General features: G+C 42.2%; 1 protein-coding gene across 12 annotated transcripts in view; it reads left to right on the forward strand.

Annotated features, from left to right (window-relative positions):
• mbnl1 (muscleblind-like splicing regulator 1) overlaps positions 1-27,077 on the forward strand; it is a 42,388-nt gene that overhangs the window by 7,119 nt on the left and 8,192 nt on the right. For 5 of the 12 annotated variants that reach the window (XM_029453876.1, XM_029453875.1, XM_029453878.1 and 2 more), the window contains exons 2-6: positions 5,096-6,015; positions 22,408-22,623; positions 22,814-23,035; positions 24,695-24,934; positions 25,990-26,043. In XM_029453876.1, coding sequence (XP_029309736.1) covers positions 5,842-6,015; positions 22,408-22,623; positions 22,814-23,035; positions 24,695-24,934; positions 25,990-26,043 — 906 coding nt within the window. In that variant the 5' untranslated portion in view covers positions 5,096-5,841. Of the gene's footprint in view, positions 1-5,095; positions 6,016-22,407; positions 22,624-22,813; positions 23,036-24,694; positions 24,935-25,989; positions 26,044-27,077 lie in introns of those variants that run through there. The other 7 variants (XM_029453883.1, XM_029453880.1, XM_029453884.1 and 4 more) reach the window with 5 other exon arrangements.

Genomic DNA, 27,077 nt, shown 5'->3' on the forward strand with positions numbered 1-27,077 from the left:
TCCATTAAGATGATTGACTAAATTAAAATGATACAGATGACCAGTGCAGAAGATGAAATTGCTCCCTGGCGAAGTATGTTTGCATGTAATGTACTGATAAAGAAACTAAACCACCATGTCTAATCACGTATGCCATTACCACAAGCCGCACAGCCTACATACATGATTAGACACTGTTGCATATGTTCAAGAATTTAAAAGATTATGTTCTGTATGTTTGTAAATGATATGATAGATAGATGGGTGCAACGCTGTCAGTGTGGTTTGAGGCTATCAGTACATTTTAATGTATAATAATAAATAAAAAATATTGATCTACTTATTATATTTATGTATGTATATGGGGGTAGCAACTAGGTTAAGCAAGACTTGTATTCAGATGCAACAAAAAAGTGGAAAAAGCAACATAAACAGTGAAGGTCCAACATAATCTGCCAACATCATGAACATCATCCCTCCAATAGATATATTCTGTCATATAATAAGCCTGTCCAAGGTCTCACACAGGTGTTCAATTGGTGACTGCTAAGGTCATGGCATATGACTCGCATCATTTTAGTACTCGCCAAACCTTTCAACCTTTGCATGTGCTATGTTTCTCCTCTCCTTTTGATTTTGATTTGTCTTACATTTGTAACCTGTCTGTATATGTAGAAACCATGCTGACTATGTCCCAGCACATTGACACAGATAGCATAAATGTGAGCCACTCATTAAACCATAATGCCAGACATTATCCTCACTGTCCCTTGACTTCACCACATCCTTCATCCATCACACACACACACACACACACACACACACACACACACACACACACACACACACACACACACACACACACACACACACACACACACACACACAAAGATGCAGTGTTGCAGACAATCAGATATTCACCACAGCTTAAGAATTCCCTCTCTCAGGACACATAGATGTTTGTGTGTTTGTATAGGTTCAATAGCTCTGTCCATGTATGCTAAACAAGAGATCTAATTGTGTCCTGAGGTTCGCTCTCGGAGGAATCAATAGGCATTGTTTGTTGTGCGTTCCTAGCCTCAGACTCACTTTCAGAACCACCTTATTTATTCTGATGATGAATAAGTCAGTTAAGCTAATAGTTGAGAGGAGATGACAACTTGATACTGTTGACGACGAGGAGGTCAAAAACAAAACCAACAATGGTGATATTGAAATTGGACAAGAATTGACAGAGATTGTATTTTTGCAACACCCTGTGGAACACGTGAGCTCTTTTCATCTATAAACTAAACTTTTGAATAAAGTTTAGATGGATAGCGTTGCTCTAAACCTTATACTATTTTTATGCAGACCTATACTGGGTGCAATCTCTCAACCAACCAATGGAAGGTTGCATCACCTAAAGAGATCCAGTTAACTCAGGGATGCATGTTGTATAAAAGAGCTGGATAGAGCAGCAGCCCTCAGCCTCTCAGTATGTGTGTGTCAGAACGAATAAGGGTCAGCGAGGAAAACATCCTCCTCACGTGTCTATATATGCACTAGTGTGTATGCTTGTACCTAAAGGTCAGTGAGTGCAATATTGACATGCTATACTTTGAGCACATGGAGCAGCAGGAGCGAAGCCTGGGGTGTTGCATTTCCTCCAGCGTCCTCCACTGAGATGACCTGTCTCAGCACACTGTCACCCTGAATCCACCTCTGTCAATATGCTGAAACCACTTCTTTTACTGAACAGCAGCAAACCAAAAGAGACGGTCGCGTCTTACTCGGCTGTTAAACCTGAAAATAGGAACTCCGACTAGAAGCTCTGGTTAGGTTGCCATAGCAGATGTTGCATTAAAACAAGCAGCAATGTGCTTACTGCATCAGGTTTATTATTACCTCCACTAAGTCAGTTATGTTTTCGGTTTGGTTTGTTGGTTTGTTTGTCAGCAGGATTTTGGGAAAAACTGCTAGCCCGATTTTCATGAAACTTGGTAAAAAGGTGTAGCATGGGCCAAGGAATAACCCATTACATTTTCGAGCAGATCCGATTCACAGGGCAGATACACGCATTATTTTTCACTTATTGAAACGGCTTCGGTGGAGGTCTGTGCTCTTTCGTATGTGATTATGAGAATAGCGGAGCTTCCAGTAACTAATGAACTGTGTCTTAACTGTGTATTAGTCTATTAAGATAGACTAATAATATGCCACTTGGCCATTTTTCAGGAAGTCTTGCCATGACTGTGAACCACTCCCTCTTGTCTCTAGCAATTACTCACAAATGCAACTTCAAGACCAGCCCAGGTTAGCAACAAGCATGTTGCTTTGATTGCTATAACTGTTTTAATCAGTTGAGACATGTCTTAATAACAAAACAGCTCTCTGTTTAAAAAAACAACCTCATAATGTCTGAGCGCCATTCATCACTGTCCACCGTGCAAATAATTGGCAGTTTGCGCTTTCAATGGAGGTGAAGAGTGTATTTCAACAGCGTCTCTGACTCGCTGCAAACAGATTTGTTTTGTGACTCATAACCAAGAGAAAGTAAAAGAGGGGCAGGGTCACTTTTCATGTCAGAAACCGTTTGTGCAGTTGAGGCATATGCTGGTGTCACATGACCGTGAGCTGATGGTGATATTGAAAACACATACTTTCTCTTCTTGCAGCCATGTAATATTTCTACCACGTGTCCTAAAGGGTGATAGGAAGCATACGCTCTTTCTCGCTCCCTCTCTCTCTCGCCATCTTCCCTTCCTCCAGTGTGGTTGACCTTGCACCAGCTTGAAAGACCTTGGAGTCTGAGGGAGTGCTGCTGAGGATGCTGGAAGAGAACGTCGGCCAGACAGTCACATTGAAAGCATGGATGGAGTTGGGAAGGGTGGAAAAAACAGGAAGACCAAAGTGTAGTAGGAGCCACTGGTTAAAACCGGTTATGTGGTTAGAGAAGAGAAGTAGATTGTTTTAAACAACCATCTATTTGAAATGGATGCCTCGGAGACAAAGAGCACAGACAGTTCAAGTGGAATTAAATAGAGGGGGTGGCATACTGACAAGAAAGACCATAGAGATGAAGAAATCAATACGGGAAGGACACCCATGTCCAGACATGATGGATCATAATGAGCGCTCATTATCACTCTGGCACTGTTTTACACCATAATACATTCTCTCTCTCTCTCTCTCTCTCTCTCTCTCTCTCTCTCTCTCTCTCTCTCTCTCTCTCTCTCTCTCTCTCTCTCTCTCACAGATTTGTGCTCATCTGACTAATAGAAACCATAGGAACAGATTAGGCAGCCAGACAGAACACAGGGGGGTGTTTTTTAAGTCATCACCTTCTCTCATTTGATTGAAGACTCTTGGCACATTTAAAACATTTTAGAATAAATATCTCTATTCCACCAAATTAATTCATGTCCGGCTGTGGCTTGAGTTCAGTCTGACGAGTTCAGAGATTATCTTTGCTCACCTGAACTCAATTTATTATGTAAATTAGTAAATGTCGCAATCAACCCTATCAGGCTGAGCTGTAGCCATAAATGTAACATCGTCATATGATATTACAAACACAGGTCCTAGGGCATACAGGGTTACACGGAGAGATTAGACATGGCTGACTCCACATTTTTACAGCAATAAAATAAAATACTGAAATTTCATTCCAAAACAAGACCTATCTAGCCACACTTCAAAAAACATTTGGCATGGAAATACTCTAAACTGACAAAGAACCTTTACTGCTCTGTTAGAAATATATTAAAAAGTCATTTTTTAGTCTCCCCTCTAAAGTGCATGACATGTTAGATCATTCTGTGCATGTGTATTGTGTGGGTAGGGCAGTTGTCACGTATGTGTTATGATTGTGCTTGCACTCCAAAGGTCGTTTGTAGCAGTTATGCTACTTCTGCTAGTTTAGGGGTCATACAAGGTGAAACTAAGCAGTCTCACCCCCCCTTCACACTGTAACGTATATCCATGTTTGCTGGGTCATCATGACCGGGGCTGTACTGCTGCAGGGCTCTGATATAGTGTGTTGCAGTGTTGCAGTGCTGTAAAGTAAGAAGCGGTTTGTTGCATTGCTGAAGGTGCACATGCTGTTCTCGGAAAAGCGATTTCTCTACACAGGGTGTGGTGAGTTACCCTGCCTGTGCGATAAGAGCGACTGGGCCCACGGGAGACCAATCATTCAAATTCTCTGAGCAAGACCCGTACAAATAATGTGAAATACACATGATATTATCACAGCAGGCAGCTCATGTCTGTGTGAGATCGTCAGCGTATTGCTGTGATCATGATGGTCCTTTTTTATTTATAAATGGAGAATATTATTATCAGGAATCTTTCATGTAAGGTTGTTTGTTTGGAAGAAATTTATATTTTTTTCAGAGAAATCAGGTAGTCCTAGAGATAGTGTGCAGAGTGATTAGTTCAGCCTGTCTCTCTCTTTCTCTTCCTCCAGCAGCAGGCAGGTCAGCCTCCTCTTTGCTCCTCCCACTGCTCTCACCTGGCGCTCAGCCCAGAATGTTGCTGCAACTCTGCAAACTCTCATTGGTCCCTACTCTCACACCGCTTCGCAAGAAGGGAAATGACTAACCTCTTCTCCCTCCTGCCCTGCCTCGACTTCCCCTCTGCTTTCACTCTCTTGCTTTCTTTCAACTCTAAACACATTTGCAAAGGCCGGCTTTGCTGTACTCGACTGTAAGTGATATAGGATTTGATCGGATTTTCCTGCGTTGACCAGGAGGTGTTGAAAGTTGTGAATGGCTGCTTTGTGCATTTCTGTGTGTATGAGTGTGTGTGTGTGTGTGGTGTGGCGTGATGAGCGTGTGTGCGCACCATGTGTGTTTAGAGCGCAGGGCGGGTGAAAGTTTTATTTGTTTAAGCTGACACCCCTGCATTTCTGACATTTTTACATATTCTTCATGCCCACAGCTGCATAGTGTAGCAGCAGATTAATATATGCTGCAGGTCAGAACCTCCCATGAAAGAGAAATAAACCTGAAAGTTTTCTTTGGATGTGTATCATCAGTCTAATCTTTCTTTCCCTCCTTGCAATCTCTCTCTCTCTCTCTCTCTCTCTCTCTCTCTCTCTCTCTCTCTCTCTCTCTCTCTCTCTCTCTCTCTCCAGAGGAAGTGCCTTCCCTGATGTCTGCTGCAGCTTCGACCTGCTTCTACAGCTGAAGCCCCACCCTCCCCCCCGCCTCGCTCGCTTGCTGCCACGGTAACACGAGTGCAAGGACAGCGACCACACCCACCTCGCAGCCTACGCTCCGACCTGCTCGTCCATTCACCACCATCACCATCCACTCCTCGCAGCCGAGCTCCAGCCTCAGCACTCCTCACCAGCTGACCAGCCTTACCACAGCAGCCCAACACACCACCAGGCCCGCTCAGCATCTCACCCACCTTGCCTTTAACCTTCGCCTTCAATCCTCTAAGCCTCCACACGGTCCTGTAGCAGGCTACACTATCACCTTTGTTGCCTGCTTCACTGCACATAACCAGAGGGCTCTCGGTTTGGCCTGTTCATTGGCTTGTGAATGTTTTAGGTGAGACCGCAGCAAGCAAAGTCAGGCCAAGAGCGGCAACTTCATTGTAAGGCTCAGTCGTCTCCTGGATACAAACACTTCTTCTGTGGTTGATTGATCAGGAAAATGAACCAATAAGATTTGTCCTGCAACATTTCACTTTGGAAAAGGAACTCACTCAATCAATAGGAGCTTTATTTTGAATGTTTAATTTCAACGTCACATACACGTATCACAGACTTTAACAACAAAGAAACACCTAAAAGTTGTGGATTAAAACACAAGAGGTACTTTATACACGCTTGAACAGATTTCAGCTCGGCATAACGTTTGCCAGTGTGTAGCCATGGCGATGAGCATGGCACACATCCGTGACACAAAGTGGCTGACACTTGAGGTGTGTAGGGAGTTCCAGAGGGGCACATGCTCACGCTCGGACCAGGAATGCAAGTTCGCTCATCCGGCCAAGAGCTGTCAGGTGGACAACGGACGGGTCATCGCTTGCTTCGACTCACTCAAGGTAAGAAAGGATAAGTGGTGAACAGGAAGTCTGGAGGTCTGATCTCAGACACACACAGATTGGCCTCAGATAAGAGAGTGAGCAAGTTCAGTTTGACAGGCCGTTTGAGTGAATATATGGAGTTACAAACTAGAAATATCGGTTGTCTACAGTCTCTATATCATGCTAGAGCGCACCATCTGGCTACAACATGTGCTCTCCTGGGTCCCACCTATTTCTGGTCAGGTGACTGGGACATGTGATCAAGGGTACAGAGAGGAGCGTGGAAGGGGGGGGAGTTGCAGCTTTTTGGATTCAGGAAGCAAAAGTCAGGCATTTGTAACACTGCACTGTGGAATTCTCTAGGACAGGCTGAAGTGTTTTGGCGGTTGTTTACTACACTTATTTCAGCAGTCATTTAGGAGTCGGTCGCTATTCTGACTGATTACACTGTACATAAACGCTAAAGACTAAGTCAGCACAGTCCCTCTAACACTGCTGCCAGCATTTGAATAGGCAAGCACTTATGAATAGGCTGTCATGTACAAACTCATATGGATGCCCTGAGCACAACACGTTTCAACAGCTAGAGAGGAGCGAGGCAATGGCGTCATCATGTAGATCTCACTCAGTCAAACCACTTCCTGTGTAGAGGCCTGGGGGCAGTTAGAGGGGGGTTTTGTGTGTGTCTCTCTATATACGTGTGTTTAGGAGCAAAGTTGGGGGCAGATTTAGGGCACCTTATGCAGTAATTTTCCATTTTTAGGCAGCAGCAGAAAAGCAAACGGCTCTTTTTCTTCCTCTCTCTCTCTTTCACAATCTGTCTTTTTATCGGAGCACAAGATCTCTAGAGATGGGCGGACCTCAACCCAAAGTTTCCAGCATTGACACACACCCACACAGGTTCGGCTGTGTGTGTTTTTCACTTCTGTTTGTATTCTGCCCCAGCAGACATTGGTGACTCGTGGTCATTGGCAGTGTGTGAACAGGGCAGGGTTAGGATGAGGACAGCGTGTGTGAGTCGACTCAGAGAACAGTGTTTACAGCCAGATGTGGACAGAGGAACATTGTCAAGCCCAGGCTGAACTCTCCCCAAGTTTCCTCACAATGTGCTAACGCCTGTGCATTTGTGATTGTGTTTAATTGTCAAAATTACAAGCCAGATTAAGTCATTCTTTTTTTTGTTTTGGCCATCATTCCTATTGGTGGAGATTGCCACCATTATTCTACCTAATCTCTTGAGATCTTCCGAGAAACGTGAGCATTAAGTCACATGATTATACAGGTTATAATTATTAGTAAGAGAAAACAAAGACGGTAAAATGATTAGCCAAACCGACTGTTGTAACCATCCATCACACTTTATAAACACAGTTCAACTTTGATGTATCATACTTACCATAGTGTGCGCAAAATGTGCTCATTTTCAGTTTTACCTTCTAAGACAGGGGGGGGAACCTTTTTCTTATCAAGGGCCATTTTATTTTTTACAACATCCTTCGAGGGCCGTACTAATTATTGAACTCATTTCACTTTTCTTTCATACTGTGCAAAAAAGCAACTTTTTTATCCATGTATCTTTCTGTTTTATCAAAAAAACAATCCTTTATTAATCCCACAACGGGCTGGTAAAAAGGCAGTAAACAATAATTAAATAGAATCACAAATAATATAAGAACCAAGAGGTTGATAGAAAATATAGTGAGTATTGCACATGGCAGTGATAATTAACTTTATCCAAACACACTTGTCCTCTCAGCTCGTGCAGTTCGGCATGTTTCGTGCTGTAATGACGCTCAAGATTATTTTTCATCACCGCAGACGCGTCCGCACAAACTAGACACACTGAACTTTTACTTCCACAGAGAAATAATCGTTTGTCCATTTCTCCTGGAAAGTGCGACATTCATCCAACTTTCTCTGTTTTACACTCGCCACGCTGCGTTCGATGATGTCAATGACCGTCTCGTCTAATATTGACGTGTTTTGACATGATGTGACCACGTGATGACACGTTCCGCTCGTGTTGTGTTCAAGGACCCTGACCTTGGCCAGGAAAAACAGTCAATCACCCGTCTATTGCTGTCTAGATTTTTATTTTATTTTTTCTAGTGGATCTTTTTGCATGTGTTTATGAATTACCTCGAGGGCCGGATCAAATGGTCTCGCGGGCCGTATATGGCCCGGAGGCCGGAGATTCCCCACCCCTGTTCTAAGAAGTATATACTCTGGCTAAACTGTTGGCTTGTTCACAAACTGTGGTAAATTAAATTAAATGTTATAATAACCAATAGAAATGCAAAACTACAAAAACAGGACCCAAGCTGTAAGCTCCTGACTATCTGGATGTCATGGACCCCTCCGTACAATACAGTGACCACGTGTACACATTCACTGACCACACAGTAGAGCTTTTATCTACAGGCGGAAGGATCTCGATACATGTGATTAAATTGTCATTCACGCTGAGGTAAAGGTCAGCCACTGGAAAGGAGTAGCTGGCAGATATATGGAGGCTTATTTGAGGGAACCAATGGGCCTATTTTAGTAGTTTGGACTAGTTTTCCACTAGGACTTGTGTATTAATGGTCATGGGTGCCCAATTTTTTCCACTGGTAATGAAAAACAGAGCAGGTCTCTAAAACCCGCAGTGGAAACAGCAGGAGAGAGAGAGAGAGAGAGAGAGAGAGAGAGAGAGAGAGAGAGAGAGAGAGAGAGAGAGAGAGAGAGAGAGAGAGAGGAGAGGGAGATATATATATATATATATATATATATATATATATATATAATATATATATATATATATATATATATATATATATAGAGAGAGAGAGAGATAGATAGATAGAGAGAGATAGAGAGAGAGAGAGAGAGAGAGAGAGAGAGAAGAGAGAGAAATAGGAGAGAGAGAGAGAGAGAGAGAGAGAGAAAATTTGCACGTATACACCAGACGATAAGACCTAAAATACAACATAGCCATGGTCACATTTACCACATTGTTAAGGTTTTGATCTGGCACAGATCCACAAACCAACACACTGAAAAAAAAATGTCCTACTCTACTTTCACACGGGTTCATCGGTTGAAGTAGGACAACTTCTCAATTGAGTTGTGATACATGGAGCTTCATCGCTCCCTTTGCTAGACTTGCATCCCCTACACACACACACACACACACTGCACCCTCTTGGACACATGTGCACACACTTTCTGCCCATGAGAGAGGATCGGCCTTCTTAAGTGTATAATTAGAACAGGTCTCACATGATCACCAGTGCATAGCTGAGCAGGTCACACCCAAACCGAGCCATTTCCCCAACAGCCTCTCTCTCTCTCTCTCTCTCTCTCTCTCTCTCCTCTCTCTCTCTCTCTCTCTCTCTCTCTCTCTCTCTCTCTCTCTCTCTCTGGCCTCCTTTTTACATGGGACACACACACACACACACGTGGAAAAACTCACACACTAGCACATACAGAGATCACCCACAAAAATAACATGTGTCCTGCACTAAACCACGCTTGTTGAGTCCATGCTGACGGAATTAGAGCAGGGGAAATACTTGTACCAGAAATAGCAAAAAGAGTTAAATTACCATTTTCCATGGGAAGATATTCATGGCAGTAATCAGACGTGGATGATATACCCCCAAGCAAGACAATCAATCAGAAACAAGTTTTCATCTAGGCCACAGAATTGAAACTAAGTGGTGGTGGTGTGTGTGTGTGTGCACGCATGTCTCCATGCACTTACAATATACATGCATGCGTGGGTGTTCAATGGCCTTAGACCTTAGGCTGTAACCTCAGAGCGCAGCCCTTTCCATTGCCTGTGTATCTGGCTGGTGCAGCACAGACGGCTCAGCTATGTTCGAAGCGGCGTAAATATTTGGAGAAGGATAGTGACTGCCATAACTCCCTGCTTTAAAGTTGGCTTTGTAACTTTGTCTATTAATGATTAACTTCCAAGCAAACACCGATTCTAAATCTGTATAAATGATTCCTATTTACAGCTAAATATTTAGATCTGCTCTAATATAAACGGCAACAGAATAACCACTGAGACAGGTGGGAAAGTGTGGTGCAGCGCATGCTTCTTTTGAGCTGCACTGCATCCGACTAAACTACAAGAAGAAGCGTTTAAAACGTACATGATATGTTGAGGAAGTAACCTACTTTTAACCTTCAGTATTTGCAATTACGCGAGTTCTCTAAAGCATTCTTAATCAGATTGGAGTGTAAAAGTCAGCTCAAGTTGCAGAAGCAAGCCAGCTAATTCCTGCCTCATTAGTTTATACTCAAATGAGTCTGAAACAATATAGGTCACTATCTACAGTAAATGAACTGTAAAACTGCAGCTCCACCCCACCCACACATGGATAAACTGCCAGTTTATTTCAAGTACTGTACCATCCCACTTTAATTTGATGCAAGCCTATTCTAGTCCACTGTTGCTTGTTTTCATTCTCCTCCCATCTTGCTCATTTTACATACTTCAGGCCACACCCATCCCTGGACAGGGTGGTTTAGATTACACCCTGGTACACACACACACACACACACACACACACACACACACACACACACACACACACACACAAGTTCATAAACCAATGTAAGTGCTGTAGTGAAATCAACAAGCAATCGTGTGTGAACCCAGCAGCAGGTCCTTGTTTACCCCCATCACTGTTTTCCATGTCATAAAAAAGGAGTGCTAACTGTCCACCATGGAGAACAGTTTGAATACACACACGCGCACACACACACACACACACGCACGCACACACAGACACACATGTTGCACTTTGTCTACCTGCCACACCCACTGTCATCATGTCTGAGAAAAAGAGGTGCATGTGCGTGCACATGTGTATGTGTTGTATCTGTATTAGTAGTGCTGTTGCAGCGGGTTTCTTTGTGTTACCAAGCTGTTGTGAGCCAAGATTACATTCCTGTAGAGCAGAGGGCGGGTAAATACCTCTTATTTATCTCTCTCTGTCTCGCTCTTTCGCTGTCTGTCTGTGCTATCTGTCTTTCCTCTCATTTTGCTGACCATATTTGACATCATGTTTATGTTCAGTGGTTAGATGGAACAGTCAGGTTCAACACTCACACACACATGCACTGAGAGGTGATGAGCCAGACAGATATGTGGGGTAAATATTAGCTGCGTTGCTAGTCGACAGCGTTTTTTATGATTTCAAACTAATTATCTAGACAATCTCTGGACAGTAAAATCAACACGTCACTTTCTGTAAGCATATGGTTATGAGTTCAGAAGGCTAATGTGTTTTTGACACTGCTGTCACACAGTGTATTAAAATACACACTGCACATGGCCACATACAGTGGGCAACAGTTGTCATTTCTGTGGCCCGTGATGAACTAATAAAAACCAGAGCAAAAACATCACAGTTTAATTTAACTCGGCATAGTTTTATTTACATTTTAGTTTAAAGCCTCTTTTTTTTTTTTTTATTGAAAAATGTGAAAGTGTTTCTTCTCTCTAGATGCTGCAACACATATTGAACACAAGTGTGAATAAAACTGAGAGGGAGTTATCCGACATGTTAAACTGTCGAAAGTATTTGACATAAACAGATCAAACTTAAAAGATGTTGTCTAAAAAGATCTGTGCCACATTCAGACACGTTCCAAATGCAATGTTTATCTGTACAACAGCCGCAGATGGGCATGTGGAAGAACTTGTAGTCGTGTGATCCTCATATTGCTTTCTTCCCTGGCTTGTTGCCAAAAGTTACAAGCCCAAAAGAAAAATTGTGAACTGTGCACACTGTAATAATGTCCGAATCTGACACAAACAGATGTGTTTTTAGCTCCTTTTTATCACTCCTGTGATCAGCAAGGTTTGTCTTCAGTAGCACTGTGCTAATCTCAAGTCAAGGTACTGCAGTGAAGCTGTACTTCAGACACAAACTGTCCGCTGGATCCATAAGGGGCTTCTCTCCTCTGCAGTCCGCGCATATAGCATCCACCTACTAATTGGATTTTTAATGGGATAACTGTGGGTGCATCCACAATGAATATGTCTCTCCTTTAAATTAACAAAGCTAGGATTCGGTCATCCATAACATTGAGCTTTTACTAGAAGAGAGCTATTCATAATATCACAGTGTCGTCTGTTTGGCTGTGCTCAGTCTTCACTAGATAAGAGCTGAGTCACATTGCAGGGGCTTTTATTTTAGTAAGTAGGATCTTTTACGTCTCTGTGTCGAGGCGTTCAGGGGTTTATTCTTACGTCTTTCTCACTTTCCTTCTAGAGAGATTTGTGTTTGGACCAGTGTAATCCAGGCCTACAAACACAAACACACACACACACACACACACACACACACTTACAGACACTTACACAGAGATATTCTTTGGTCTTCTCATTCTATGGTGTGTGCATCCTTGTCAGATCAGTTTGGCTGTGCGTCTTCTCTGTGAGCTTATGTGACGGAAGATCAACGGCAACAGCCCGTCTTTTCTTCTCAGTGTCAACCGACCCTGTCCCTCCATCACACTAGGCCCCTTTATAACACCACTGAGACAATGATTACTCTCTCTCTCTCTCTCTCTCTCTCTCTCCTCTCTCTCTCTCTCTCTCTCTCTCTCTCTCTCTCTCTCTCTCTCTTTAACACGCAGACATACCATAAAACCTTAGCCTGAGGGTTTGTTTGCTTCACCTATTAACATAGATTGTGGTGTTGCATAATCTAAAACTCATACAATAGCATGTGCATGCAGTGACATACATTTCTAACCGGTATCGGATAAAATGTGTAGATTTTCAAACTATTAAACCTTTAAAGACAGGAAACGACCTGTCTAACATTTACATTTATTTAAATATTTACACTATCAATGTAAAGTTTTTTTTATCTCTACACATATCTTCCAATCAGTTTTACATGGGCCTAGGTATCAACTTGTCAATACTTGTGACTAGAGCTAGATGTTAATAGTTGGCTCCATCCTTCAGACATTAGCATGAAAACATTTCTGTCTCCAGCACTTTTAAGCCGTATGCAGCCAAACATTGTTCAAACCAACGGAACTTTATTTTAATACCAAATGCATCAGATAGACTTTAGGAAAAATGTGTATAACATTATACACCGCAGTGCATTCATGACAACTAATGATATGTAAATGTGATACTGTCAGATAGTGTGGAATAAGACTTTAGCATTAAAGTGCAGTTTAATACTATAGCAAACCCTCGCTGATCATAATACAACTGAAGAGCAAAATATTGTATCGGTTTGCAATGCAACCAAACAAACTTGCATAACAAAGAAGGAAAATGCTGAAATTTGACATTGTTTCTTCCTGGTCTGTGGGTTGGTGCAGTGACGCACACACATTGCGTTTCCTAGTTTGACATATATGCATCATTTTCCGGTGAATCCCTCGTGTTTAGTTATGCAATCTCAATCCAGTACAAGAATGGCGGACTCCGCCACTACTAATACAACACTACATTATAAAGAGATAATTACTATGTAATATAATCTAAAATCGTTTAATTGCTGTTGTAGAAAGAATGACGAGCATAAATAGTATCGAAAATGTGGCTTGATTGGAAGGAAATCTAAGGGACTTTAAAGCTACTTGAGGGAAATAAAAGGGGAAAACTGGATGATAAGGGGTGAAATAGTTTTAATCTCAATGTACCTTCAGCCGTATAACTGATCTGGCTTTTCCTAATTACCTCTATCCATCTCCGTCTCTAACATTCTGTTTCTCTCTCTTTCTTGTCTGCTTTTTCATTACCTCTTACATGTGAACAGTCACATAGCCAGTCAGTCAGCTCAGCCATTACCCTCCCATTAGACAAGTGAGCGAAGAGGAGAGGAGCTCGAGGGCACAGCTACTCACTTAGACTCAATTCTCTCAACACCTTTTCACACTGCTCCTCCCTCTCGCCAGCTGTTAGGTCCATCAGTCAACTTTAGCCTTCCCCTTTTCTCTATGTTGATGCCAAAACGTGAAAGAGAAGCTACACAATGAGATACCCGCTGGTAGCGGAGGGCACGAGAATGTGAGGCCACAAGAAAAAGAAAAAACTGGTAGCTGTTCATCTGTCTTTCACCCGCTCCATTGCTCTCTCTGTGTCTATCTTGTTTGTTTTTTTTCAAAAAGGCCCAGACTCTTTTGAGAAGGAATGCACTGTCAAACCCATGGCATTGGTCTTAACTGAATTACCATTTTCTCTGAACCCTAAAGTTGCAAAAACCCACCCATTTTATAAAGTAGTTTTATGTGACATGGAGCCAAAACTGAGGAGTGAAACAAGTCAACAGTAAATACCTCATCAACATCCTCACAAATGATGTCTGCATTTTAGCTAGTCATGATCCATCAAGTGTCCTTGTTTTTTGACCTGAAAAAGTGGCACCACCTGAGGTCCAATTAGTGTTAGCGCTGATTAGTTTTGTGTGACACGCACAGACTGCTGGAGTCTCTGTTTACACTGCCTCATAGTGCACAGTGCACTGCTTCTTCTACATTGTGTATTACTCATACTAGCACCAGGTACATGATGTATCATGAGTACTAGTAGCTTTTGCATTAGAATTGCTTGCATTTACACACTGCCATTTAATAGGTCTGTACTTCTAGACTGACTTTGGGCTGATTTATTGGTTAGATGGCATTGTTGCTGTAGCTACTGCTCTGACCTTAATTATGTGGGATTCAGACTCTTTATTTATTGAAACAAGTTAAGAAATTTGAATTAGCCCTTAAAGAATAAACTAGAATCATTCCTAACAAATTGAATTAACCCACCCCACTGTCTAGTTGTTTTCTTACTTTCGAAGAGAGATACACTTTGAAGAGTTAATATGAGAGAGAGAGAGAGAGAGAGAGAGAGAGAGAGAGAGGAGAGGAGAGAGAGAGAGAGAGAGAGAGAGAGAGAGGAGACGAGAGAGATAGAGAGAGAGAGAGAGAGAGAGAGAGAGAGAGAGAATCCTGCTTGTGCTAGTGCCAAATTCGAAGGAGATAATCGCACGCAGAAACAGGATTAGGCCAGTTGACAGTGGGATTAGAGTTGTGGATAGGATTACGTCTGTGAGATCAGATTAGCACAATACATGCCAGATTAAATCTGTTAGTGCTGCAAACCCAATTAGTCATCTGCCTGGTGAGTGTGACTTGGCCATTGAAAGAAGAGATTTTCTTTCTGTGGTGTTCAGGTGTCACAAAACTGAGAAGCAAGTGAACCCTGTGCAGATAATGTTGGTGTGGCTTAGAGAGGGAGAACAAACGGCCGGGATCAAAGAACGGCATATAAAGAGAAAAGGAAAGGTGACATGACTTTCTTTCACCTTTTTTGGAAGTTTTTTAGTTGCATCATAAAGCTGCCACTCTCAAGAGGTAGAGATAAAGCTGTAGTCTGCATAATAGAGATGAGAAAGATGGGGAAGGCATACAGTTCACTTTTCTTATCTTGGTCAAAGGATTTTTATGTCTCCGCAGCGGGGAGAGCCGAGGCTGGAGGCATTATGTTGTCCCATTCTCGTGAACACGATATCTCAAGAACGCCTGTAGGGAATTTCTTCAAATTTAGCACAAACGTCCACTTGGACTCAAGGATAAACTGAGTATTTTGGCATCAAATGTTAGAAAAAAAAGTTAGAAAAAAACGTTTTTGGCTATAACTGAAGAATGCATTCGCTAATTACAGCAATTTCCCACAAATGTCTAATAAGATAAAATGATGGAGTGATAACATTTTGGATGTAAACTGCAGCTTGACTGGTTGGCTGAGGCGAGGCGGTAGTTCTAATTATTTGTTACTTCTGCTTTATGATCACTTCCCCTTCTTTTTCTTTTTCTGAATCTGTCTGTGACAAAGTAACTGTGATTCTTACTGTTATTCTGACTGTTATGATAGTCGAATACTCACAATAAAACACATCTGTATCTGTAATTGAATAAATACACCATTAATATATATACATCTATGTGGTGGAGAATCATAAAAGCGCATTTGCTATGATGCAGATGCTCTGCTAAGACACTAGAAGCAAAGTCTAAACATTAGTATCGCATCACCAGATTACTCATCTTTCAAGTTTTGAAATGGCTGATTTAAGATATATTTCGCAGACTTTGATCCTCAGCCTGTGAGGCCTACACACACTGAGAAAAGATCCCACCTGCTTCCCGAACCTTGTGATTTCTGCGCAATAACTCTCCATTCTCTCTCTTACTTGGAAGCGGAGCTTGGAGGTGATTAAATTAATGTTCCCAGTCCTCCTCACGTACTCACACTGCGAGTACTGGATGGCTTTCATAAAGTGCTGCTGCTCAAATCGATACCTTTGAGATTGCTCTGTTATTACTGATAATGAAAAGTACGGAACTAACCTTGTTAGCCTTTACAGGAGAACAAACACCACTGTATTGAACAGAGAGGAACTGTAGAGGAAATCTGCCGCAAATAAAGTCACATGAAAGTGTGTTTGTGTGAAAAGAGAGAGAGATAGCAAAGAGAGGGGGGGGGGGGCATGTCAGGAGAAAAGCAGAGAGGTCTAAGTTTGGATCCAGGGCTGCTGTGTACGTGACATCTGACCTTAGGCATTTCTGAGAACCAACACCCTCTGAAGTGTGAATAACTCATTGCTGTGTGTGTCTGTGGTCTGTTTATGTCTGTATACATAGTTATGTTCATGTGGCTACCACTGTGTCTAATGCATGTGTGTTTCTTTGCTTGAACATCAACTGACATCAACTGTCAACTGTCATCTGCTGTTTGCACAGTATTTCTTTCAATTATTTCCTAAAACTTAGGAAATCTACCCAAACTTTCCGTCCACACAAACAAGTTTTAATCTGGCTAACTGTATCACTCTCTGTGTGGTCTGTGTTGTAGTTTATGATCCTTTTTTTCTCCGTTGTTGTTTGGTTAGGTTGGTAATACGTCACTGGGGGCATACTGTAACTATTATCATAGCTTAACACTCACTCCCTCCTCCATATCTCAATAAGCTCCAACAGTCACATCAACTCCCTGACCACTAAGCTGTGCAGCATGGATCCCAGTGTACACTGAGTCCCGGCAGGGAGATATAGACATAATCACAAGGGTATGAGTGTGCGCTCATGGTCTGATATAGAAAAGCAAGCCACAGCGAGAAACAACCCTGCATCACCTGCTAAATTAATTCAGAATTAAGTGGCTAAAAAGAAAAAGAAAATCAATTGTACTTTACTGTAAGAGGGTATTATTGATTGTGAATTGCTCATTGCTTTAGGTGGCACAATACTTAAGACCACACCAGCATGTCTCCATATTCTTGGTCTGCTGTTTTTATGGCATGCTACTTCACTGACTTTCAGGGAATTCCAATTTGCCATGCAATGTAAGATGATCTTCACATATTCAGATTATTGACTGAGTTGATATGTTTTATATTTCATGCCACATTTGAGAGCACAGTAGACAAAGAGACCAACCGCCGAGCCTGGCCCTATGAGTCTCTGCTGATCTCCAGCAAAACAAAGCTTCATTCACAGTGTGTGTGAGGAGAAAGGCCTTTCATCTCTGCGTATGTTTGGCCAGAAGTCACTGGAACGCAGGGCAGAGAACAGTGTAGCTTCACACAACTGAGTGTCACACCATAACATCACACCACCAACACTGGAGCATCAAACAGACCAAAGGAAAGTACATTTAGATACATTGTAACTGCACTTTTAAAGATATATGATCAACATTATGGCATGCAGGATACATACTGTATAAATAGCATATGCAATGTTTCAAATCAGTGATATAAATCAGACGTACACTAGCTGTTCATTAGTGCAGCAAAATTGATTTTCCAAGTTTTTTATTCCTGAGAAGTTGAGTATGTTTTTTGCTACTTTTTGAAGCCCATAGGAAATGTAGATGGTTTGTTGCCATGATTCCTAAAAGAGTCAGAAAAGGTCTGAGGGGTCATGAGACGTTTTAACGGGATAGGAAAGCAAAGTAATATATATTATATATTTTTCTGCTATACAATATTATATATTTTTTATAAGTACTACACAGTTGTACCTCTTCAAGCCTCTATAAATGATTAAAATAAAGCAATCTCACCCTCCACTGTTTCGCTCTAACTCTCTCACACACATGCACATCTTGCTGCTTCGTCTCTTCTCCTCAAAAGGATAGGATGCAGCCACACCCAGCATTCTTTACACATTAGTTCATTGTTTGTTTAAATCTCACACAGTCACATAAGCAGGGTGTGTGTCCATGGGTAGAAGGCAGAGTTGGAAGAGAGGGCGATCAGGGTGGGACATGTTATTAAAACTTATCATCAATCAGACGGCACAGTAGCTAGTGGGATTATTGTTCCCTGTTTGGCATTTCTGATCTCACCAGGAGAAACAAAGCCCCCCCCCACTAATAATACAAAACAGTGTTGAAGCAGGCGGGAGAAGTTCAGTCGCTATTATATTTGTTTGTGATCCGTCATCCACAATTCGGTTGTGTAACGATAACAAGCTAATACTATGTCACATACTTTTACAAAATGAGATTTGAAATAATTGCATATTTACTTATTTATTTGGTGTCATCTGTACTTTTTTTTGTGATTTTTTGCAATTTGTACATATTAGTGGTCCATTTTTTATGTATAGACAAACAATTTATTATATTATCTTTAACTGTTGTGGCCCTTGATAAAGCATTATGGTTATATTGTCATAATATGCAGCTCTGAAACAGATTTTTGACAAAGACTTTGGATGATGAAGACCAATATGTAACTGCTCTATGCTCATCAACCTGCACTGACACTGGGGAATCAACTAATGATGAAACGCTCTGAAGCTGCTTGCTTCATTGTTTTCATAATTTCTGGCATAAGCATGGAGCAAAGACAAATCAGTTTATTCACTAATCACATTCTCATCAGGTAGTTTCTGCACCGCCATGAAAAATGTGATTTGAGTCCTTATATGGATCTCCACTGCACATCCAATTCTTTATTTACATAACTACCTTTAACTTGTGTTGGTATAATGAGATAATGTAATTCTTCTCCAATGTTGAATCTCTCAATGGAGACCAGAAGAATTGGTTGGTGATAAGAATGTTAAAGATTATATCTTTATCTTTTGTGGCTTGAGGGTCTGTTGTATCTGTAGTATTGTCTTTGCTGAGTTCCTGTATCTGTCAGCAATCGGGAAGAAGCCAGGAATCACTGCGTTGTTAGAGCAGGAGTTTCTGGCTGCTCTGTTGCCGTGGACACCAACTAGCTGCTCCTCAAGGCCGCCGATGTCACAATAACACACAAACATGATGTGAGAGGGGCAACGTCTTTCTTCTCCTTCTCTCTGTCTGCACCTCCATTTCTCTCTCTCTCTCTCTCTCTCTCTCTCTCTCTCTCTCTCTCTCTCTCTCTCTCTCTCTCTCTCTCTCTCTCTCTCCCTGCATGTGATGATCCACACTTATCACTTCTTCTTCAAGTCCTAAAATTTCCCTGACGCAGCCCGGCTCTCGCTATAGACTCGCTTTGACTCTCTCTCTTCCACTTATGCAGCCTGACGTTTCCTCTTCTGGGACCTGATTCTTTATTCAAAATGGCTGCCTGTTATAGTTGTTGGCATTTGTCTTTGCGTGATTCGGCACAATGGCGAATGTAGTTAGCCACATGTCTTTTTTCTCAAAACTACCCGCCCACCTTAACCAACACATAAACTGCTGCAGTTGAGAATACAGGGTCATATGAGGTGAGCGCAACATGATCCTCCATGCCTCTGCAACCCCCTCTGCACACACACTCCAACTCACGTAACGCAAGCGCGCACAATTTCTCCACACACTCTCACCCTCCCCTTGCTGCATGCCATTGTCACTCTCTGGATGAGTGCTATTAGTACCTGCTTTCAGCTCCTCTCGTCTCACACATGCACAACACACTCGCCCACTTTCCACACACACACACACACACACACACACACACACACACACACACACACACACACACACTATTGTCAGCTTATGTACATATGGTTTATCTATTATCAATCAGCACTGTCTCTAAAATTCCCTTTTAAATTAACGTCAAACTGCATAAACGCTTTTATTCCATATTATAAAAAAACTGAAGAGGGCTTTTTACACTGCACTTAGCCCCAGGCTAAGGGAGCTGTTAGCCTGGGGCCAAGAAAGCTTTCACACTGGCACAATCTTGGTTCCAATGTGGGTTAACCCCAACTTTAGCCTCGGGTTTGCTGGCCCTGCTCTGCAGCAGGGTTAGCTTGAGTTTGACAAAATGAACTAAACACAGGGCGAAAAGTTGGCTGTGGGAAAAGGGGCTAAAGTAAAAAATGGAATCTGCGTCACGCTTTTGTTGTCAGATCACAACGGACATTTAACCCAGGGCTAGTTGACGTGCGGTGTGAATTGTAAAGCCCTGGGCTTAGGTTGACTCTAGGTTAACAATGTGTGTGTGAAAAGGGGCTAAATTGGCTCAGTTGGCCCAGGGCTAAAGATATGCAGTGTGAAAAGCCCAAATGTGTATCACACACACTGTGAGTGTTTATTAAATCCAGACATGTTTTTATGGCTCCACTTTTATGTGTCTGTGTGTGCTTTTGTCAAAAGGAAAATATCTCATGCTTTTACTTTTGTATCTACTGTATTTCAGCCTGACATCTTTGATAATGTAAAAATCTCAACTATATTATAGAACTCCACTAGAATTTAAAAGTAAGACATAAAGATATTCTCATGCGTAATGTCTCACTATCTCAAGATTTTATATGGATCATACCGACAAACCCTTCACTGGTGTGCTCCCTTCTATTATTGAGGCAGTAGGAAAGATAACAGCGACACAGAATAGAAGAATAGAAGACACATGTCTGTCGTCCTGCTCCATGCATTCTGTAGCTTTCACCTGCCTTGTGCAACACAATCTTTAAGAAATCCCTTTACAAGGAGATCTAATGATAACTTGAGATAACGATTTTGGAAAAGTGAGTGAGTGAAAAAATCGTACAGAGGCCCCCACTGCCAGTTTAAGTGTCCCCCTCCTATCCTTATACCTTATCCCCCCCACCCCTTTCCCTCGCACCTGTCCGGTGCTCCAGTGTCAGTGAAAGTGAAGGAGATTTGAAAGGGGAACGGAGTCATGACGGGACACAGAGATGAATCCCAGTAGGGACAGCTCTGTCAGCGAAGGAAAGCACAGGCTGTCACAGTCAGCTCAGCTGTGCCACGGGGCTGAAAGTAAATACACAGTTTCTTAAACTGCGGACGTGTTTGTGTGTGTGTTTGTCTTATGTTTGTGCGACGCGTATCCGCCACCTGTTATCCGAACATGACCCCGACGTGTATGCGTTATTGCTTACGTGAGAGTGTGCGTGTTTGTATCAGACTCCTCCTCTCCAGACCGAAGGTATAATTGGATACTCGCAGCATGCAGCAAAAAGGGATCCCTGTCTTTGATAATTATTTGAAGGCTTTTAAGTGTGACCTCAGGATGACTGCTAATATATACGGATGATATGAGTGGACAGTATTTATAGCGTTAGTTAGACATGTAGCTAGATGGAAGTTTGTAGGGCAGCATTACACTATCCGTCATGACCTCCTGGTGCTTGCACGCACGCACACAAATGCACACACACACACACACACACACACACACACACACACACACACACACACACACACACACACACACACACACACACACACACATACACGTGTCCCTGCTGGGACTTACAGAAATAGCATGCCATTACCAATTAGTGCTAGACTCAGCCCAGGCCTAATGTGAATTTGAGTGACTGACATTGAGCATTTGCACCATTTTTGATGTGGCACCTAACCAAAGACAAACCTCCTTGCTATCTGCCATATTCACATTGTAAGTTGTTGAAGGACATGTAGCTAGATGAAAGTTTGAACATGTTTGTACATGAGCTATGTTTGTACAGTAGCTCAGAACAAGCAAACCAAACATTGGCGGTAGGTCTAACATAGGTGTAGAGTCAATGTTTAATATCTGGAGTTTTTCGTTTCACCCTAATTCTCCGACAAGCTTGTAAGACTGTAAGGCTGTTACTGCAGTATTGTAAAGGGAGGGTTGAGCGGTGGGGTATTCAGTTGGTTGCAATCTGCAACCGCAAGGCTAGATGTCGCCAAATCCTACACACTGTCCCTTTTATGCACAATATACTACTTTTAATTGTCTGCATTGAAGGGTGACATAGACTGCTGGAGTACCATATGATTATAACCTCGTTCATAAAAAGACTAAGGGTCTACAGCCTAACATTGCTTTGAGCTAAATGCTAACGTCAGCATGGCTCTATGGTAAATAAATAAAAACTGCAACCAAACAGGAAATAGCACTATGTGTCATTCTGACATTTCTCACTTCTGCTTTCCTGCTTCAGGGCCGTTGTTCCAGGGAGAACTGCAAGTACCTGCACCCTCCTGCCCACCTAAAGACTCAGCTGGAGATCAATGGCAGAAACAACTTGATCCAGCAGAAGAACATGGCCATGCTGGCCCAACAGATGCATCTCGCCAACGCCATGATGCCTGGCACCCAGCTATCACCTATGGTGAGAGGATACACACGTATGAACACACCACAGCTACTGCCCACGGTGAGACCACATACATGTAAAAGCTCACCCTTATACAGCTCCTTTGCTGTCTGCGGGGCTCTTTCAGTCTTCTGATTTGTCTTTCCGTCAGTCCCTCTCTTTTCCCATACAAAAAGCTCACAGTTTGTGGCTTATGTGTACATCTCATCATGTTATTTCATTCCCCTGCTTCTATTTTGCTGTCTTCCAGCCCATGTTCTCGATGGCGCCAGGCATGGCCACCAACGCCAGTGCAGCAGCAGCTGCAGCCGCAGCCTTTAATCCCTACCTGAGCCCTATGTCACCAGGCCTGATGCCCCAAGAGATAATGCCCAGCACCCCTGTCCTCATGGCTTCCAGCCCCACCATCAGCCAAGGCCCCAACGCTGCCGCCGCTGCAGCCCAGAAACTGCTGAGAACAGATCGACTTGAGGTAACAGACTGATGAATAGAACATGGTTTTTCTCAACAGTTTATGTAGCATGTAATCAACTAACTCCTCACTAAGAGTTCCAGGAAAACTAATAAAATCTACTTCATGATGTGTTTCTTAGTGGGAGTAGAGTCAGCCAGGATGATAATGAGCCTGTAAACAAGACAAGTGTTGTTAACAAGCGGTTTGACAAGCATAAGAATAATAGCACACTTTATTGGACTTGCATAAACTGTGCCTGAAACTGAATTGTAATATTCATATTTGGAACCATTGTGCAAAGAAGATGCTAGTTAAAAAAAAAATGAAAAAGAAAAGCAACAGATGTTCATAGACTGTAATATTTCATCAGCATATGATGACTAGTGCATTCCAAGAGTTGCTTGTAATTAAGAGTTGTTTCATTTTTTAGAATGAACTCATTCTCACTTAATCTGCCTCATATAGTTCCAGTAGCGTTTATGCTTTCAAAAAAGTACACTTCACAAAATACCATTAGACGAGCACCAAAGATGAGCCTGAACTTGTTTGATATTTATTTGAGTGGAACGAGCTATAATGATTTCAACAGTCCCAGTAATAGTAACAGCAAAGGAACGCAGATTCTTTCTAGTCAAGTGAAACTCAAAACTGTAACCTCTGTTAAAAGCATAACATTTGCTGTGGCAGCATTGCTCTCTGTTCTGTCAAGGACACTGTGTCTTCCTCCTCTTCGATGGCTGGTGGTGTGATAGTTGAGTCTACAAAGAAGCGTTTGCTCTCTGATTCTCCACTAGAATTAAACTGTGTTGTTGCGGCACAAAAAAGATCTCATTATCACGTTTCCTTAGAAAGAACCTCACAATAAACTCAAAAAGGCAAGAGACATTATCAAAAAGCAGTTGTGTGCGTTTAATAGAGCTGACATGTTGTAGAAAATGTGTCAGTAAAATGAAAAAGTGAAGTAGTGCAACTGTTTCTTTAATTGTCTCACACACACACACACACACACACACACACACACACACACACACACACACACACACACACACACACACACACACACACACACACACTGCTGACACACTCCGAGCAGAAAAGCAGGGTAGATAGCAGATGAGTATTACCCATGTGTTCATGATACATCTATTTTAAAAGTAGGTGCTGCCCTCTGGTGTTTCACATATAGACTTTTACCAGACGCATTACAGATCTTTATAATAAAAAAAACACTATCATAACATTCTAGGGTTATTGTGTTAAAGCTTCAGCACCTGAACCTGACAAAGCACAGGAACTCGAAACCTAACAGCTCCAGTTAAACAGGAAGTACACTGCATATGTCTGCACGGATCGTTTGTTTGGTGTAAAAGGATACTGCAGAGAGGAAGGCCGAGAAAAGTATTTACACAGCAAGACGCTTATGACCTTGCAAAGCATTTTAATCTATTTATTAAACTGCAGGTCTCATGCATTTTTAAGTTTAATGGATGTTTGAAACTACACACTCTAATATGACAAAGTGAAGGCTTGATGCGTCACACTTAATACATATTCTACATAAAGACACGAATGCACCAAGCAGGAAATGTTCTACATGGGACTGTTCTTGTGTTGTATCCACATGCTGCGCTGAATTTGTTGGTAACGTTTCATGGTATTTGTCCTCCTTGTTTCCAGGTGTGTCGGGAATATCAAAGGGGCAACTGCTCTCGGGGGGAGAACGACTGTCGCTTCGCCCACCCGGCAGACAGCACCATGATCGACACCAACGACAACACCGTGACCGTGTGCATGGACTACATCAAGGGTCGGTGCTCTCGGGAAAAGTGCAAGTACTTCCACCCGCCAGCCCATCTGCAGGCCAAAATTAAGGCTGCCCAGCACCAGGTGAACCAGGCCACAGCCGCCGCGGCCATGGTGAGCAGTCTGTACAAGCTTGGTCACACTCATTCGCACACCCACATAACAGGCTTAAAGGAGCAATTTTGAGGAAGTTCTTAATTTTATATCAGGGCTATCTACTGTAAGTTCAATCTCCCAGTAGGACATATGTTCTGTGGCTCACATTCATGTTTGAAAGTGTCTCGCCTTCCTGGTTGGTATTATGTAGCTTTTTCAGTTCTGCTTTTTGCCATGTCAAATTTTAAAGGTCTGCAACTTGGTTTGGGTAAAATCTGCTCAGAACAGGATGATATGAAGAAGGATCGGACAATGGTACATTATTCTCAATGAGCACATTTAGCTTTTTTCCTTCCTAAACTGAAAAAGAGATATTGTCTTGTTCCTTGTTCATCTCATCCCGGAGCACAAGCAGAGAGTCAGTTCCTCTCTCTCTCTATCTCTAATGGCCTGGTCTTTTTTGTGACGCCATTGTTTCTGTACTTCCTATCTATCACTTCTACTTCCTCTTAAATGATTAAAAAGGATTCGTTGTGATGTCTCACAGTAGCAGCCGCTGTGAATAATAATGCAGCCACACTTGTCTGTTGATCACAGTGTTTTCTACATGCTCTTATTGACATAGCGAGGCTGAGTGCTTTGGTCAAATCGTTGTCATGTGACACTGACTGTGAATTGCGCAGTGAAGCAGAAACCTGTGAATTGTGCTTAATTTTCTGTCCAATACAATACCTGAGAGCCACTTAAAGAAATGATTGAATAATATTCTCATCGCTATATTCATCCATCTTTGTGTGACAATAACTAATGTAGATTGGTAGTTATCATTGATTATTGATGATCATTTAACTGTTGAGCAGTAGAGCTAGTGTCCACACTGTGCATGCCTTAGTCCTGTTATCCCCTTGTATATTGCATTCCAATGATTTGTTTTTTTATTTGTTTTTGTTTTTCTCACCTATACCCAAACTGCACTGCTGCCCCCATGATGCACCTCTGCTTGCTGGTTTATGTTAATGCGCTTGAACCCCATTGGCCCATTGCCATCATGTGCTCGCTGCCTGCTAATTAAGACTCAGTCGGCTGTCAAATCACTGAAGCGACCCCTCGACGCAACCTTTGACCTGGTACTATGACCTTTCACCTTTTAGCTTGGCATGTGGCTTTGTTGTAGAGCAGTGTTTTAACCAAAGATACCTAGCTATTTTTGTTGTCGTTGTCTCAGTGCAATGTCTGTTTTTTTCCTCCTGTTGATCTGTCATTATTGCCTGTGATAAAATGATTGTGGCTTTTTGGGTTCAGGCTTCATCCAACACAAATCAACTCTCTTCATGTAGAAATCACCTCAAACACAAATTCAAATGTGGAAGTTGTGATAAGGAGCCACAATCAATTCATCACCTGTAGCCTATTTAACAAAAGTCAGCCGAGGGCTAAGGTAGTAGAGCTTCTATAATGGTGGCATGGCTTCAGTCTTACGTCCAAAGTCAGTGGTCAGTGTTGTTGAGCAGCTCAATCAAATGTGTGCATGTTTGTGTTGCTAGTGCATGTCAGATGGATAAGGGTGGGGCTAAGAGGAACAGTCTTTAAAACCATACATTAGTGATCCCACCATAACAAATGATTACAGTTCAAATGATAGTTCACTCCTCCATCATCAAATCTTGTCACAGATATTCAGACCTCAAGGATGGCCTCAGGCCAAGACGAAATCCACATGCAGAGCGTTTTATGGTGTAAATATTCACAACGAGAAAATTGTTTTTAACATCTGACTCATGTCCCTTGGCCTGAGACCATTTTTTGACATTTGTCTGAGAGTGAACCATCACTTAAACATGGCTTACACAGTTTATCATGGAGCTAGCAGTGCAGCCTCCCTCTCTCTGTGCTTCCTACCTGTTCCACCTCCTGTTAGCAGCCTTATTGTTTTAATAGTTAATGCTTGCTCATGTTGCATTTAATGAACCCTAGGAATACAAAGTTAACAATCAAAGTAAGCTTCCTAATGAAATACAATGAATATGAATGCTTGTTAGCCAGTAGCTCCAGTAGGCACCATGCTCCTGCTTGTGTAGTAATTGTGTCAGACTGCTGCTTGCTTGCTACTGATGATATGATGATATTGTTGTTGTTGTTGTTGTTGTTGTTGTTGTTGTTG

Source organism: Cottoperca gobio, chromosome 17 (assembly GCF_900634415.1).
Source record: "Cottoperca gobio chromosome 17, fCotGob3.1, whole genome shotgun sequence".
NCBI lineage: Eukaryota > Metazoa > Chordata > Actinopteri > Perciformes > Bovichtidae > Cottoperca > Cottoperca gobio.